At 43.5% G+C, this 13,962-nt stretch overlaps 1 protein-coding gene across 1 annotated transcript; it reads right to left on the bottom strand.

Moving 5' to 3' along the window:
• Positions 1–748: 748 nt before the first annotated feature.
• LOC111964987 (thrombospondin-3a-like) lies at positions 749–12,809 on the bottom strand. Its single transcript, XM_023988899.2, has 22 exons — positions 12,323–12,809; positions 10,691–10,894; positions 10,052–10,299; positions 9,563–9,665; positions 9,417–9,449; positions 9,221–9,303; positions 9,064–9,115; positions 8,795–8,943; positions 8,367–8,507; positions 8,184–8,258; positions 7,744–7,896; positions 7,372–7,599; positions 7,089–7,248; positions 6,792–6,910; positions 6,606–6,658; positions 5,891–6,072; positions 5,541–5,719; positions 5,220–5,268; positions 4,819–5,015; positions 4,401–4,573; positions 1,495–1,634; positions 749–1,378 (listed from the first exon to the last, which is right to left on the bottom strand). Exons 1-22 carry the CDS (start codon positions 12,414–12,416, stop codon positions 1,317–1,319), a joined length of 2,877 nt encoding a protein of 958 aa, XP_023844667.1. The 5' UTR covers positions 12,417–12,809; the 3' UTR covers positions 749–1,316.
• Between the last annotated feature and the right edge of the window lie 1,153 nt (positions 12,810–13,962).

The raw sequence follows: 13,962 nt of genomic DNA on the forward strand, positions 1-13,962 counted from the left end.
AAGCARTATTGCACAAACTCTGTATGGCCAACAAGACCTAGGATGACAAATGCCTATCAAATTGCATCTATTCACACCTGAGAGAGAGTTAGTCAGGATAGAGCAAAGAGATGAATGATCAGATTGGAATCCAGCCACAGTAGTCAGGGGTCAATAGCAGGACATCTCCAGCTTAATAGAATAATGCTTAAAATACTCCATTCTAAATGGAATCCAAATTCATTTTCAAGTCTGTCCTAAGCAGGGAACTTGTTTTGTTGTTATTACACAAGTAGAATGGGAAGAGGTTTTATTTCACTTATGTGGTAACAAAATGCTCAACTCCATTACAAAGCAAGTTACAATGTAACATGTTAAAATACAGTGTTATCATTGAGTTATTACAGTGTTACTACACTGGCATAAGAATAACGTAATTAGGCAATGTGACACATAATATATGATATTAAATATAGCAAGTTCTGTACCATGTATATGGATTTCTATGACTGGCTATTATGGTGGAGCAGAGAAGCAGACAGTGGAGACAGGCAGTTCAGTCAGTTGAGCCCTGGGGTCTGTCTGCTCCTGGGAGGTATGATGAMAACCACAGCACTCAGCGATTAGATACAGTTAGCACCAGTGTCACCACATACTTCACTGCCTGGATGACCTCGGAACAGCAGTGCACATTCACAGTTGCTCTTGATTTCTTTGACAGTTTTTTATTCTAAGTAGTATCGTTCATTAGCATTCTTGTTGTGTACAGAATCACAAAGGTCAAATAAACATATTTTTAAGAAATTCAATTGTTTATTATTTTTTTGTGGACAAAGACTGTGTTGCTCTTTGTTTATGCTTCATAAAATATAATCAATTTATTCATATAATAGCTGTAAATACACAAACACAAAGCAACAACAGCACTCATACCTAACGCAACAGTCAAACTCAACGGTTAACCGCTGTCATTCACACAACCACCGTTCATACAGTGAAATTGAAGGCAAGGACAGCAACTCAAACCCAGAAGTAACACAGTCCTACATACATTAATTATCATGTATACTTTCTTCCAAAGTCTAGTACCTTTTTGCTTTTCCAGTCTGGTATAACAACAATGTTGTAAATTGGTTCTTCTTCCTCCTTTACCACAACTCTGAAACCCCTCCCCTTTCACTCATGGGCAGACACAGTCACACTCATTTTAACAGCAGTTGAAATTCTGTACTGAGAGGCAGTAAGAGTGTGTGTGTGTGTGAGTGTGTGTGTAGAGAGACAGTGCTGGAGAGGTTACTCATCTATATGCCTCAGCACTCACACATCCTCGAATCATCTCACACCTTGATGTGCAGCAGGACCTGTTTGCGATATGGGTTGAAGTCGTCTGGAACAGTGTCTAATAAACAACAGATACATGAAGCAGAACATACAAGTAAATTAGTTCACTAGCATTATGTTGTTCAATACAAGTATCGTTAGTGGTTAGTAGCAATGTGAAGAACGGAGTCTTACCGTTGCAGCGGTAGCGCAGGTTGGACCAGATGATGTTCTCTTGGGAGAAACAGAAGACCCCCAGTCGTCCGCCTCTCATGGTAGTGTCAATCACCACGCCAGAGTCGGCCACAATCTCCGTCCCCTCATATAACTTCACCCTGCCACAGAGCACGGGACAATGCACAAATCAGGGGACTTTTAAATTCCCTTGTCATTTCTAGTCATGTTCCCTTTGGTAATTATCAAAATGAAAGTCATCCTATAACTTCACACTGTCCTTATTTATACCACTGTCACATACCCATAACGTGATTGTTGTGGGTAGCTGTAGTAGTTGGCATATGGTCATATAAGAGATTAGTCAAATGAAGTGCCATAAAACCCAGTGGCAAGTAACCACAGAACTCAAAATGGGTTATTTGGATGAACAGAGACAGAGAGAGCAGGCCCAGCCCCTGTCCCAGTCGTTGCCTGAGTGAGTGCAGTGCATCGCTGCGGTGCTCCATTGACTCCTCTGCACAGCATACAAAGCAGGTGTCTTTCTGTTTGGGTCTGAATAGGGCCTCCCTGCCTCTAAAAAACAAGTCTCTCTCTCGCTCCACTCTCCCCTCACTGCACCCCACTGGAGAGACCCCCCCTCCCTACACAACCTCCTCAAACTCCACCCCCCAACTCTCTTTTTCTCTGGCAACTTTTTTTCCGAATGGGCAGTGGCGTGTATTCATGGATGCCAAGGGAAGCTAGGCTTCCCCCAAAAAATGGACCAAGAAAAAAACATACAAAATAATGTATCTTTTGCCTCTCTGTGCTTCATACATTTCCTTCAATTCGCAACAGGCTGAATGTATCTCACCAGAGAAAGCATCTGATCTAACGTAACAGCGCCCCTCTGTCTCAGTATGTRTAGCGTATCTATCTGACGCTGTCTGGTCAGAAAGAGTATGAAATTGTTGCTGCCCGTAGCATTGAATGCAAGGGAAGCTAGCGAGCATTTGGTCTCCATTGATTAGAAATAAAAAATAATAATAGCCAATCAGTGTTGAGCTAAACTGAGTGAGCTCAGCTCTGAATGGTCCTGGAGCACCAAAAAAAAGTGTCAAGGGAAGACAGTTTAGATTTGGCTTCAGACTAATCACATCACAAGCCAAACATCATTATTGGCAGAAAAAAAWTTGAATTGTTGCATCTCATTGTGTTGTTGTCTTCCGGGGACTAGCTTGCTAAAATCGTCCCTTTCCTAAAATTAGCAATGGATGGAGATAGGGATTTGGACTTGTAGTTTTACTTAATTCTCCATGCTGGCCAATGATTATAACGGCGATTCTGATCTAACCATAAATTCATACATTGTGCCCCTGGACGTTAACAAGTATAGTCATAGGCCGTTTAGGCAACATGAAAGTGGAGGATGACATTGGCGTTTCTCTACAAGTAGGGTGAGTCAACAAGTTTTTTCTACTTGTACGCATGCAAACACACACAAATATACACACATACACACACAGAAATCTGTTCCATGGACAGCCACATCATATTTAGCTTACGTTGATTGGACTAAATCGTTTTTGGTATCTTTTAGTTGTCACTATTAGACTAATCAGAGGTGATTTGATGATGTTGAAATGTTGAAGTTGAAATGGTGCTGGAATAGTGGAGGCAGCTCCTGTTTTCTTTATGACYTGCRGTAACTCTCAGTGGTTCTAAATCAATAGTTGTTTAGTGGTCCAAAAATGTCTGAAACATTACCTTGCTTGACCATGCTGTAGGTCATGTAACTGTTTGTTTCATGCAATATGTTTTGTGAACTTCACCAGACAGATGTTGCTCTCCGGTTTTGTGATGAAACAAATATGTAGTTGAATTTATTCTGCCGCTGTGTCTTCTTATTGTCTCGGCCCTAGGCCTATATATCACGGTGTCAAGGCAGGTTATAGAGCAAATAAAGCAATTATCACAACATAATATGTCTTTTTGTTCTGGCTTGGCTTCCCCGGTGATTTTACCTACACATCACTACTGATAATGGGCCAGAGATGTGAGGGTTTTGAGAGATGCTCAAACGCAGGTGTTGGTTCAAATGAATGTGTCTTTTGAAAATGTCTTGCTGATGCTTTGTTGAGCACAATGTGGTATTTATGCCACGCAATAAATCTGGTTTATTAAACTATTTGCATAAGCAAAATGTTCCTCGAACATGACGTCTGATTTAAGATATTCTCTTTCACTCTTAGAATTTGACAATCTGCTTGAGATTTTTCCTTATTCTGCTATGTTACTCTCAGTGCCTCTAGTCAGACTCCCTCACACTTGTTTATCTTTCTGTTTATTTCTGTGACTTTGATWCTCTCCCTGCTCTCTCCCTCTCTCGCTTTTYCCCCCCTTCTCTCTCTCAGACCCCCCACTCTACAGTAGTTTCCTCTGGATCTGCATATGAACAGGCACTCAGAAAATTCTTGCCAAGGATTTGGTTGACATGGCAACAGGGACAATAGATGGCCAGGGGGCCGGTCTCTCTGTAAAAGTCACAAAGAGGTTTAGGAGGGAAAAAATATGGAGTATAAATTGGTGAATAGCCACCAAGTCCACCAAACTGCCACCAGCCATCTTTCTTTTCCTTTTTTAATCATCCAAGCCAAGCCAAGGCAGTGTAAACTCCCTCTAGTGGTCAACAGTGGTCACACACAGCTGTGTACCACAACTGTGTCCTGTCCAGTGAGGATGAACTCAGCTTCAAGTGCAAACCCATCGAACCCATCTGCCCCCGAGTAAGTAAAAAACTATGGAATTCTGATACATAGTTAAGCAGGTACTAAATKACTTTGACAATAAAACAGTTACTGAACATCGGCTACAAATAGAAAGTAGTAGATTAAAATAAAATAAAAATAATAAAGAACTAAGAGAGAATGAGGGGTGTGGCCTACCTGATGTATCCCACCTGGGGCCTGTGGCTGAGCTGCCAGCGGTAAGATGTCTTGTCTCTCCAGCCAACGTTCCGTGGGTCCGACCACAGCAGCTTCACCTCCTCGTTGGTGTCCCCTGTGTGCCACAGGGCGTTACGCAGGTACTCACCAGGCCCTGTACGGGACTTCACTGCCTGTAGGGTAACAAGACAGAGAGAGAGAGAGTATGTTGTATATTCTGAACCCTGTAGTAGATTATTTYATATTTGACTGGATAACTATCAAAGGTTTTTACAATGCCACCACAACATGCTTTGTTGTACTTATATCCAACAGCAGAGTCTGTCTGAAGGTGATTCTCAGGAAGTGTTCCGATTCAGCCAAGGTTCTTATCAGTAGCACCACCTATAGGCTGCTGTGTTTGTGTCCCATCACTCACTTTGAGCTGYAGGCCAGGTTGGGCCACGGCCCTGAAGGGTGTCGACTGCCAGTAGGTCTGCTCTGTCTGTTTCCACATCACCACGTAGAAGGAAGAGGAGTCCTGGTAGCCGAAGATGAAGCCTGCATAGTCGTCGTCCGTCACCGTGTTGATGTGGAAGGTGCCCTCAAAGTCCACCCCGTTGAACGCTGTGTAGCCTGGGGGAGGTTATTACGTTGAGTCAGGTCAATTCAGTTCATTGGAATTTAAAAATGTATATATTTCTTTCCAGCACCTTTTCAATACACTGCTATAATGAAATCACTGTGTAGGCCTAAATAGGAGCAATTATATTTAGAGTACATACATCACAGGACTAGGACAAGAAGTAACAAACAACATAACCCATAACATCAACTTACCCACAGCTAAACCAGGATCACTGTTCATGGTCTGAACTATTTCCATGCCCTGCAATAAAAGAGGACTCGCTAAAATCAGAATCTGTATCCACAATGAATCACACACCTAATTGTTGAGTATTCCATAAGAACTTGACAAATATGCACAATGCAATATACCAGGCTTTAGACTGTAGTCAATGCACTAACATAGGCCAATTTATAATAACCATAATGGTGCTCCTTGTAAACTGATTTCAGAGTAGGAGGATAACCTTAAAGGGATATTTCAGCCTACGATCAAAGTTGTTCATGTGTTGAGCCAAAGAGGTCAAGGGTCACCTGATTGAGCACCACCCAATTGGGATCGATCTGGGCATCACCCTCTGGATCCAGAATGACTGTCTGATAGGCTCTGAAGTCTGTCAGTGTGACCTCTGAACTCTCAGGGCACACATCAATCAGATCCCAGACTGAATCGTTGTCAAAGTCGTTCTCACACACATCGCCCACCCCGTTACCTGGGAGAGGAGAGGGAGATGGCCGTATTAAGACAGAGGGGCACTTTTGAAGCATTTAGCAATGAAGATGTTTTAAAAAAGCTACAACTTGAACAGTGAACCTATCCCTTTAACGGTTGGTTACTGTTAAAGGGATAGTTCACTGTTCAAGTTTTAATAATGGTTGGTTACTGTTAGAATCTTTCTGGTTGGGATTGGTGATAAGTCTGCAGTTGTCTTGTACGTCTGGGAATCCGTCATTGTCATCGTCATCGTCACAGTCATCCCCAATGCCATCGTTGTCCGAGTCCAGCTGGGAGCTGTTGGGATGGTCAGGGCAGTTGTCCCTGGAATCCTGGTGACCGTCCCCATCCCTAGAACACACATAGACACATTGTAATTCAGTTCAACTCAAAGGATGGGATTTCATTCAAGACGTGCTCTAGCGCAGTGCACTAGACAACCAACAATGCGCCTTAGGCATTTTAAACAACGTTCATGGAGATCACATTCATGGTAAATGCTGCGCATGTCGGCTCAATCGTACATTACCTTTAAAAATCAGGTATAGTGTGCCTTGCATTGAATCCTGGCCCAAGTCATGTTATGTTCACTAATTTTGTTTGTACTGAAATAGTTAGCGTTTTTTTGATCACCTAGAAAACCACCATCCGGAAGGTCTAACAACTGCAGCACAAAAACATGCCCCAGCAGGTGTGTGTGTCTACTTGTAAATCCCAACAGTGACTGTGTGTTTTTGTGAATATGAGCGCAGCAGGTGTATGTATGTGTGTGTTAGCCACAGCAGGTGTAGCGCTGTGTGACACCTGTAGCAGTGTGAGTGCAATGTGTATGTGTTTGTGTGTAGGCGGGCGGGCGTGCGTGCATGTTGAAGTCAGAGACTCACGTGTCCTGGTCAGTGTCACACACATCCCCCACCAGGTCATTGTCAATGTCCGTCTAGGGGGAGAGGGTCAGAATAAACCAAAGACAAGACAAATGAGCAGCCTAAACCCTGTTTCAGCCAAGAGTGGCTGAATATCTTCTGTAGATCCACATTTTGGGAGTTGGGGGTGTGTGAAGGTTATTTTACCTGCATGGGGTTGCTGATCTCAGGGCAGCTGTCGCAGGCGTCTCCTACCCCGTCTCCATCCCTGTCTGTCTGCATGGGGTTGGGGACTCTGGGGCAGTTGTCTAGCACGTTGGGGATACCTGAACACCAGGGTAAGACAGGGGGCGACATGAGGGCCATCACCTAGTTGCAATGAGTGTAATGCCAACTTCAACTGCGGCCCACAAAGTTGTCTCCCAGACATCTTGCCGTTTATGTGTGAGTGAGTGTGTGACTGAAAGTGTGAGTGTGTGCGCACGCGCCTGTGTGAATACACACCATCTCCATCTATGTCATTGTCACAGGCGTCTCCTTGCCCGTTGCTGTCCGTATCCCTCTGGTCAATGTTAGGGACATTGGGACAGTTGTCACAGGCATCACCGAAAGAGTCTGTGTCTGAGTTCTGCTGATCTTTGTTGGGTTCTAGTCGACAGTTATCCTGCAAAATATAACAGTTATGGTCATGAGAAAAAATGAGAAACAATGACTTACAATCATACAAGTTATATTATCACACACATACACCCAGATACAATTACCACAGAGGGTCTGAGATGGAAACACACACACCTCCACATTCTTTGATGCCGTCCCCATCTGCGTCCTCGTCACACTGGTCTCCGATGCCATCGTTGTCTGCATCCTCCTGGCCTGAGTTGGGTGTGTAAACACAGTTGTCCTGTTTACAGTGCTTGTCATTGTCCATACAGGGCAGAGAGCGGTCTGGGTATCCATCAATGTCTGTGTCTGTGCCACAAGTGTTCCCGTTACCGGCCCAGCCAATGTTGCACTGGAGAATGGAGAAGGAGAGCATTTTCAACCAAACCTAAAGTACATCTATAAAGTAGTATACCGAGGCTGGCAGTATAGGGTAGTGTGGCTCCTCTGTTCCTGTCCAGGAGGGCAAAGGTAGTAAAAGACCACTGTTGCTTACCGCACAGGACACCTCTCCGTTCCGCTCTATGATGCAGTGGGCGTTGGCATCACAAGGGTTAAAGCTGAGTGTGGCACAGGACCTACGGGGCACGCAGCCCACTGTCTGGTTCCCCAGGTAACCCACCTTACAGCCACCACACCTGAACGAGCCCTGGAGAGATGGAGAGATGGAGAGAGATAGAGAGAGAGGAGAGAGAGAGAGAGAGAGGAGAGAGAGAGATGAAGAGAGAGAGAGAGAGAGAGAGAGAGAGAGGAGGACGGGGGAGAGAGAGAAGGAGAGGTTGGGGGTGAGAGAGGAGCAAGGGAGAGAGAACAGCTTTACTACAGAGCGGCTCTACAGTACTCTCACATGATCACAAGAGAGCGATGTCTCGTTTGTGAAGATTTGACGCTGTACATACATTGTAATAAACACATTTGAAAAGGGTTTCTACTTACGATGGTGTTGGTACACATGGAGTGGGGCACACAGGCGTTGGCAACTTCAATACACTCATCGATGTCTGCACACTCCTGTAGACAAAACCACAGCAAGGTGTGTGAGGAAGAAATAGGACAATAGGGAATTATGGATTATGACAGTAAGGAAAAAAGTGATAGTGTGTGTGTTTGTGTGTGTACCTGCTTGTGGTGGTTGGCGTACTCCAGTCCGACCCCAAAGACGGGTGGGCCCCAGAGACCAGGGGGGCAGAGTTCACAGCTGAAACCCTTCACTGTGTTTATACACGCACCTGGAGAGTAGCAGGGCTGGGCTATGGAACACTGAGACAAGTTAGAGAGACAGAGAATAGAAATAGAGAGAGAACAGAGAGAGTGGGGGAGTCGAGAGAGAAATAGACAGAGATAAGTGGTACAGTAGGGGCTCTTTGAAATAAGAGCCGTGCTGAGTACTTGAAGTGACTCTGTCTATTTTGACAACAGCTCAGCTGTCACCCTAAAAGCCTTGTCAATTCACATTTCATTCAACTGTGAGCTTGAGGCAGTGTAAAAAACACCATTTAAAACCCAGCCAGGCTAATTTCCATTTCCTGTCTGTTATTGTGTCATACCTCGTCAATGTCTTGGCAGTGGGTTCCGTTGCCCGTCAAGCCCTCCGGGCAGGGACCACAGCGGTACCCTGGGTAGTCAAAGGTCTCCATGCAGGACAGGCCCTTAAAACAGGGGTTGGGGGAGCAGCGGGAACGAGGGTCGTGGAAGCCTGGAGGTCAACACACCGTTGGTTTAGGTTTTGTATTTAAGAGCAAGACAAGAACAGGGAACATGAGATGGGTCAAATTTTTCAGTACACATAGTTTTTTTCCCATGGCTGTTCACTCACCACACACTTGGCACTCCAGAATGGTGTTCCTAATCAGGGACATCTCCTTCACCTGGAGGCATCAATGAAAATGCACAATCACATACAGTATGCAGACACACATACATGCTGCATGCATACACTTGTAGAAACACACACACACACACACACAACCCACCTGCTCTCTGATGTCCTCTCGCAGCTCTCCTAGGATCTGGTTAAAGATGATCAGCTGACCAATCAGAGCCTTTGTGTGGTCTCCTGACATACAATACCCACAGAATGCCCAATCATTGTCAAGTAAAGCCAACACACATTGCCATAAGACATTGATTTCACTGCATACTTGAAAAGAGACATTTGGATACACTCACCTAGAATGGAGTTCACTTCTGCAGTCGCACCGACTGTAAGAAGAGGAAAAGGACTTTTGGTTGAAACATGTTCCGGATACACATCTGATTAACCATTTTCATAACAGACTTCATCTTGGAAAGTCATATAGTGATTTTGGACACACCTGTGCTGTAGACTGATGAATCCCCCTGGAATGGACAGTCTGTCAGGGTACCTGCTTTGGCCACACTGCCCCCTAGCGCCATTTTGAGGGACTCCACAGCACCCTGTAATGGGAGAAGCTTGGATCACACCATGCTGTGGTTGAAGCTGCTATGATGATAGCATGATGATGATATGATATGATTAGATATGACAGCTGTTGCTATGGTTAAAGGTAGTCAAAGAGGACCACCTCTCAATTAAAAGTTGCCTCCACTCCTCGTCTGCTCCACTTCATCTACACTGATGTGAAAGACCTTGACAGGTGAAAGCTAATTTCCAGTAGGCATCCACCATATTGCTTCACCCTGTGTTTTAAATAAGTGCAGATTGAGGATAGGAGACGAGGAGAGCAAGCCACGTTGGGCTATTGAGATGAARCCCTGGCCCCTAGCTAAAGGGGCATGGGATTTACTTGGGACTTAGTGTCAGACTCAGTGCTCCTTGTCACCTGTAGCCTTGCGTAGGCCTTGAAGCCATTACGAATCTCCACCTTCTCCGCGGGGAGAGGGACCAATGGAGGGAGGCCCTGGCTGGAGTCAGCCAATCGACAATTGACGTAGAGCTCCAGGTGTAGGTTGTCTCTGCGCAGGCCTCCGATCCGGAGAATAATGGAGTGTGTGCGACCATCAGCCAGGTTTGTGCTCTGGAGGTTCACTGTGTGAATTCTGCCATCCTCCCTCACGTAACGCACCAAAGCTACGAGAGAGGGTAATACGAGAGAGGGTAATACGAGAGAGGGTAAGACGAGAGAGGGTAATACGAGAGAGGGTAATACGAGAGAGGGTAATACGAGAGAGGGTAATACGAGAGAGGGTAACAGGGAGAGAAAAACAAAAATTTAGGGATTTACTGAACAAGGAAAGGTAACTAATAACAGCAAAAGAAGAACACGGAGAGAAAATTCAAACGGATACAAAAAAGGGGGATGGAAAAAGGGAAACTTGATGGACAGATTGATATTCATGTGAACACTTTTAAATACTAAAGGTGGTTTGAGACTGAGTTAGTTGAATGCTCCGTCACAGAGAAACTGGGAAATTGTTAATTATGTTTTAGTCAGTGGGTGAGAGTGACAGTATCTAAGTACCTTTGTTGATCTTTCCCATGATGGCCAGCTCCAGATACTTCTTGTTCTCCTCTTTGCTGTAGATGCCCAGCAGCACCCCTCCCATCTTGGGAGGCAGGCGGAATGTGGACACGATGTAGATGTCACTGAGCACACTCATGGCACCTGTCACCTTCTCCACCGCAGACACACTGGTCTTGGAGTCCAGGGTTAGCATGTCAATGACTGGAGAGGGGGTGGGGAGAGAGCGATAATGAAGGAGAGAATGACAGAGATTGATAATGAAGAAGAGAGAGGGTATCTATCTACCATTTTCCCTGATCAAAGGCTCTCATCCAGTCCCATGATGACGCTTCACCTTTGACCCTTGCCCAGGTATATGAGGACAACTGTTGAGTGACTAGTTGACATCTCCGAAGCAACATCCAAATTACAAAAGCAAATCTGACTCTTATTAGAACCACATCCCTTATGAAGACTTCTTAAGAAACAAGTTTTACAAGTTATTTTATTTCACAAAAAAATTGTCCCAATCTACAGTTTACATGTCCGTTTAATAGGCAGATAGTACAGTGTTATAACATTGTAGGTTCAAATACATAGCACATATCAACTATTTTCTTACATTTACTTTCTCTTCCTATGACTTTGAATTTCCCTCTGTCTTTGTTGTCTTTCCTAGATTGTGCACCAATACAGAATTAATTTACTTCCATCAATTTTAGCAGTGGCATTCCTGAACATTATCACAGAGAACTTCATAGTGCCAAAAGTCAAAGCCCATGCTGACACATTGCTGGACATTAAAACCCAGGGGAAAACAAAAGAGAGAGGAATAAAAGGAGCAGGACTCCTGGCTGCTTTCTGGCTCTTAGTAAGAAGGCTTTCCCCTTCCTCCTTTTCTCTCTGCCTCCCTCTCTCTGCTATTATTTCTGACACATCCTCACCCGTTCACACACTGGTTTGGACAATGGGGTTTGGCAATGGTCAGGATTTCTGCCACAAGCAGGCTGTGAGCACTCAAGGGGGAAAGAGGGGAATAAGGGGAAAGTCAGCCAAGGAAGTCATAAAATAGTTGGCTTAGCACTTTCTCTGTTCCTGTCTATGTCAGAAAGAATACAAGTGGAGGAGACATGATCAGTTATGACATGTGGAAGGAAAAAACTGGTCATCTCAAAAAGAAAAGAGAGAGGAAATATGAAATAGAAATAATATGACATATTATTTGTGTAAGAAATGGAAAATAAATAACATAATTAACCAGCAGTGAAACAACCCCAACATAACCAAGATGAATGAGACAACAGATGATAGAAAGTAGCCTATAGAGATAAAACAGCACATTTCAAGCCATAAAGGTGAGAGACAAACGTTGCGCCCTGTGTGTGGTGTGTTTTACGCTCGAGTTAGAAATGGTTACAGGGCATTTCATTTTAAATATTATTACAGTTGTAACTAATATTTTCAGGATTATAATAACCATATCGAGTTTATGTGTCTATGGCAGAACAAAGTGAAGTCCAGACCAAAAATGCGAGCTTGTTTGAAATAACTGTCTGCATTCATTCATTTCGAAACACACTTCCCCTTAATTGAATTAGATGATTCACAAAATGCGCACTACTATGAGTTAGTTAGTATTATTTATTTTACCTTGCATATCTTGCTGATCCATTGGCTCACATGTTGCAACGAATAGAAATGTGGATAGAGCCAGAAAAGTTTGCACATCGCGCCTCGCACCCATGTCCCAATAAACGGTGTGTGAAAGTTGACAAGAAAGTCAACAGGAGTAAATAACTATCCACCGAGAGTCCAGTTTGATGTTGATGAATGGAGCTTAATTTCAAAGTGAACAAAAATAAGTCTGCAGGGTGAGTTGACCGCAGAATGTAGGTTTAAGAGCAGTTACAAATGTCGACTGGCTTCTTACGGGCGCGCTCCAGCCAAGTACCTCATCCGCGCAGAGTGGATGTGACAGTGAGCGAGGGAGTTCATTCGCCTGCTATGAACTGAGGCGTGCGGTGTTTCCAACTTTCTCAATTCTCATGTTATACAGACATAATATAGGCTGTGCCGGTAGTCTATATAGTAATTAATCTGATATAAAGTTATTTCCTTTGTTTAAGGTATAGCAGGGGTATTCAACTCTTACCCTATGATGTCCGGAGCCTGCTGGTTTTCTGTTCTAGCTGATAATTAATTGCACCCACCTGGTGTCCCAGGTCTATATATKCCCCTGATTAGAAGGGAACAATGAATGAACGCAGTTAGAACTGGCTTCGAGGTCCAGAGTTGAGTTTGAGGGGCATATGGCCTTAAGTAAGCGATGTACTTCAAACATATCAGACCAGGGCATTAAGATAAAAAAGGGGAAGGAACGAAGAACAAAACAGAAAAACAAACAAGATGTCATAAAATGGTTCACATGTGTTTCCATGATTGTAGGCTAAGTTCTACTAAGCTAACATCTGGAATTGTTTTAAGATGGTCATACCATGGATCATTTAGCTATTTGATTTTACATTTTAGGACCCTTTAGGTGGCCTATCAAAATAATAAATATTTTTGGGTTGTTGATAAAATAAAAATACTATAGGCCATAGAAAAGCATTGAATAACACATTCATAAATGGCAAATAGATAGTCAATAAATAARTAATAAGGAATAAGGTTTTGAAGTGTCTGTCCTATATCTAGGAGATAGAAGAAAGCTCATGAAATATGTTTTTTTTTTTGGACACTCCTTAAACTTTTTGGCACAAAACTACCTCCATACATTTGTATGCGATACTATGAAACAAGGGGTTGTAGGGCAAAACTACTTTAATGATTTTTTCATTGGCATGATTAGCAAACTTTGGCATGACATGCCAGCAACAAACGCTGACACTACACATCCAAGTATATCTGACCAAATGATGAAAGACAAGCATTGTAATTTTTAATTCCTTAAAGAAATTGTGGAAGAGGTGATTAATTTAATTTTTATTTTTCAACAATGACAAACCACCGGGGACTGACAACTTGGATGGAAAATTACTGAGGATAATAGAGGATGATATTGCCACTCCTATTTGCCATATTTTCAAGTTAATCCTACTAGAAAGTGTGTGCCCCCAGGCCTGGAGGGAAGCAAAAGGCATTCTGCTACCTAATAATAGTAAAGACCCCTTTACTGGCTCAAATAGCCAACCAATCAACCTGTTACCAACCCTTTGGAAACTTTTGGGAAAAATCATGTTTGACGAGATACAATGTTATTTTACAGTAAACAAATTGACAACAGACTT

Source organism: Salvelinus sp. IW2-2015, linkage group LG6.1 (assembly GCF_002910315.2).
Source record: "Salvelinus sp. IW2-2015 linkage group LG6.1, ASM291031v2, whole genome shotgun sequence".
Classification (NCBI taxonomy): Eukaryota; Metazoa; Chordata; class Actinopteri; order Salmoniformes; family Salmonidae; genus Salvelinus; species Salvelinus sp. IW2-2015.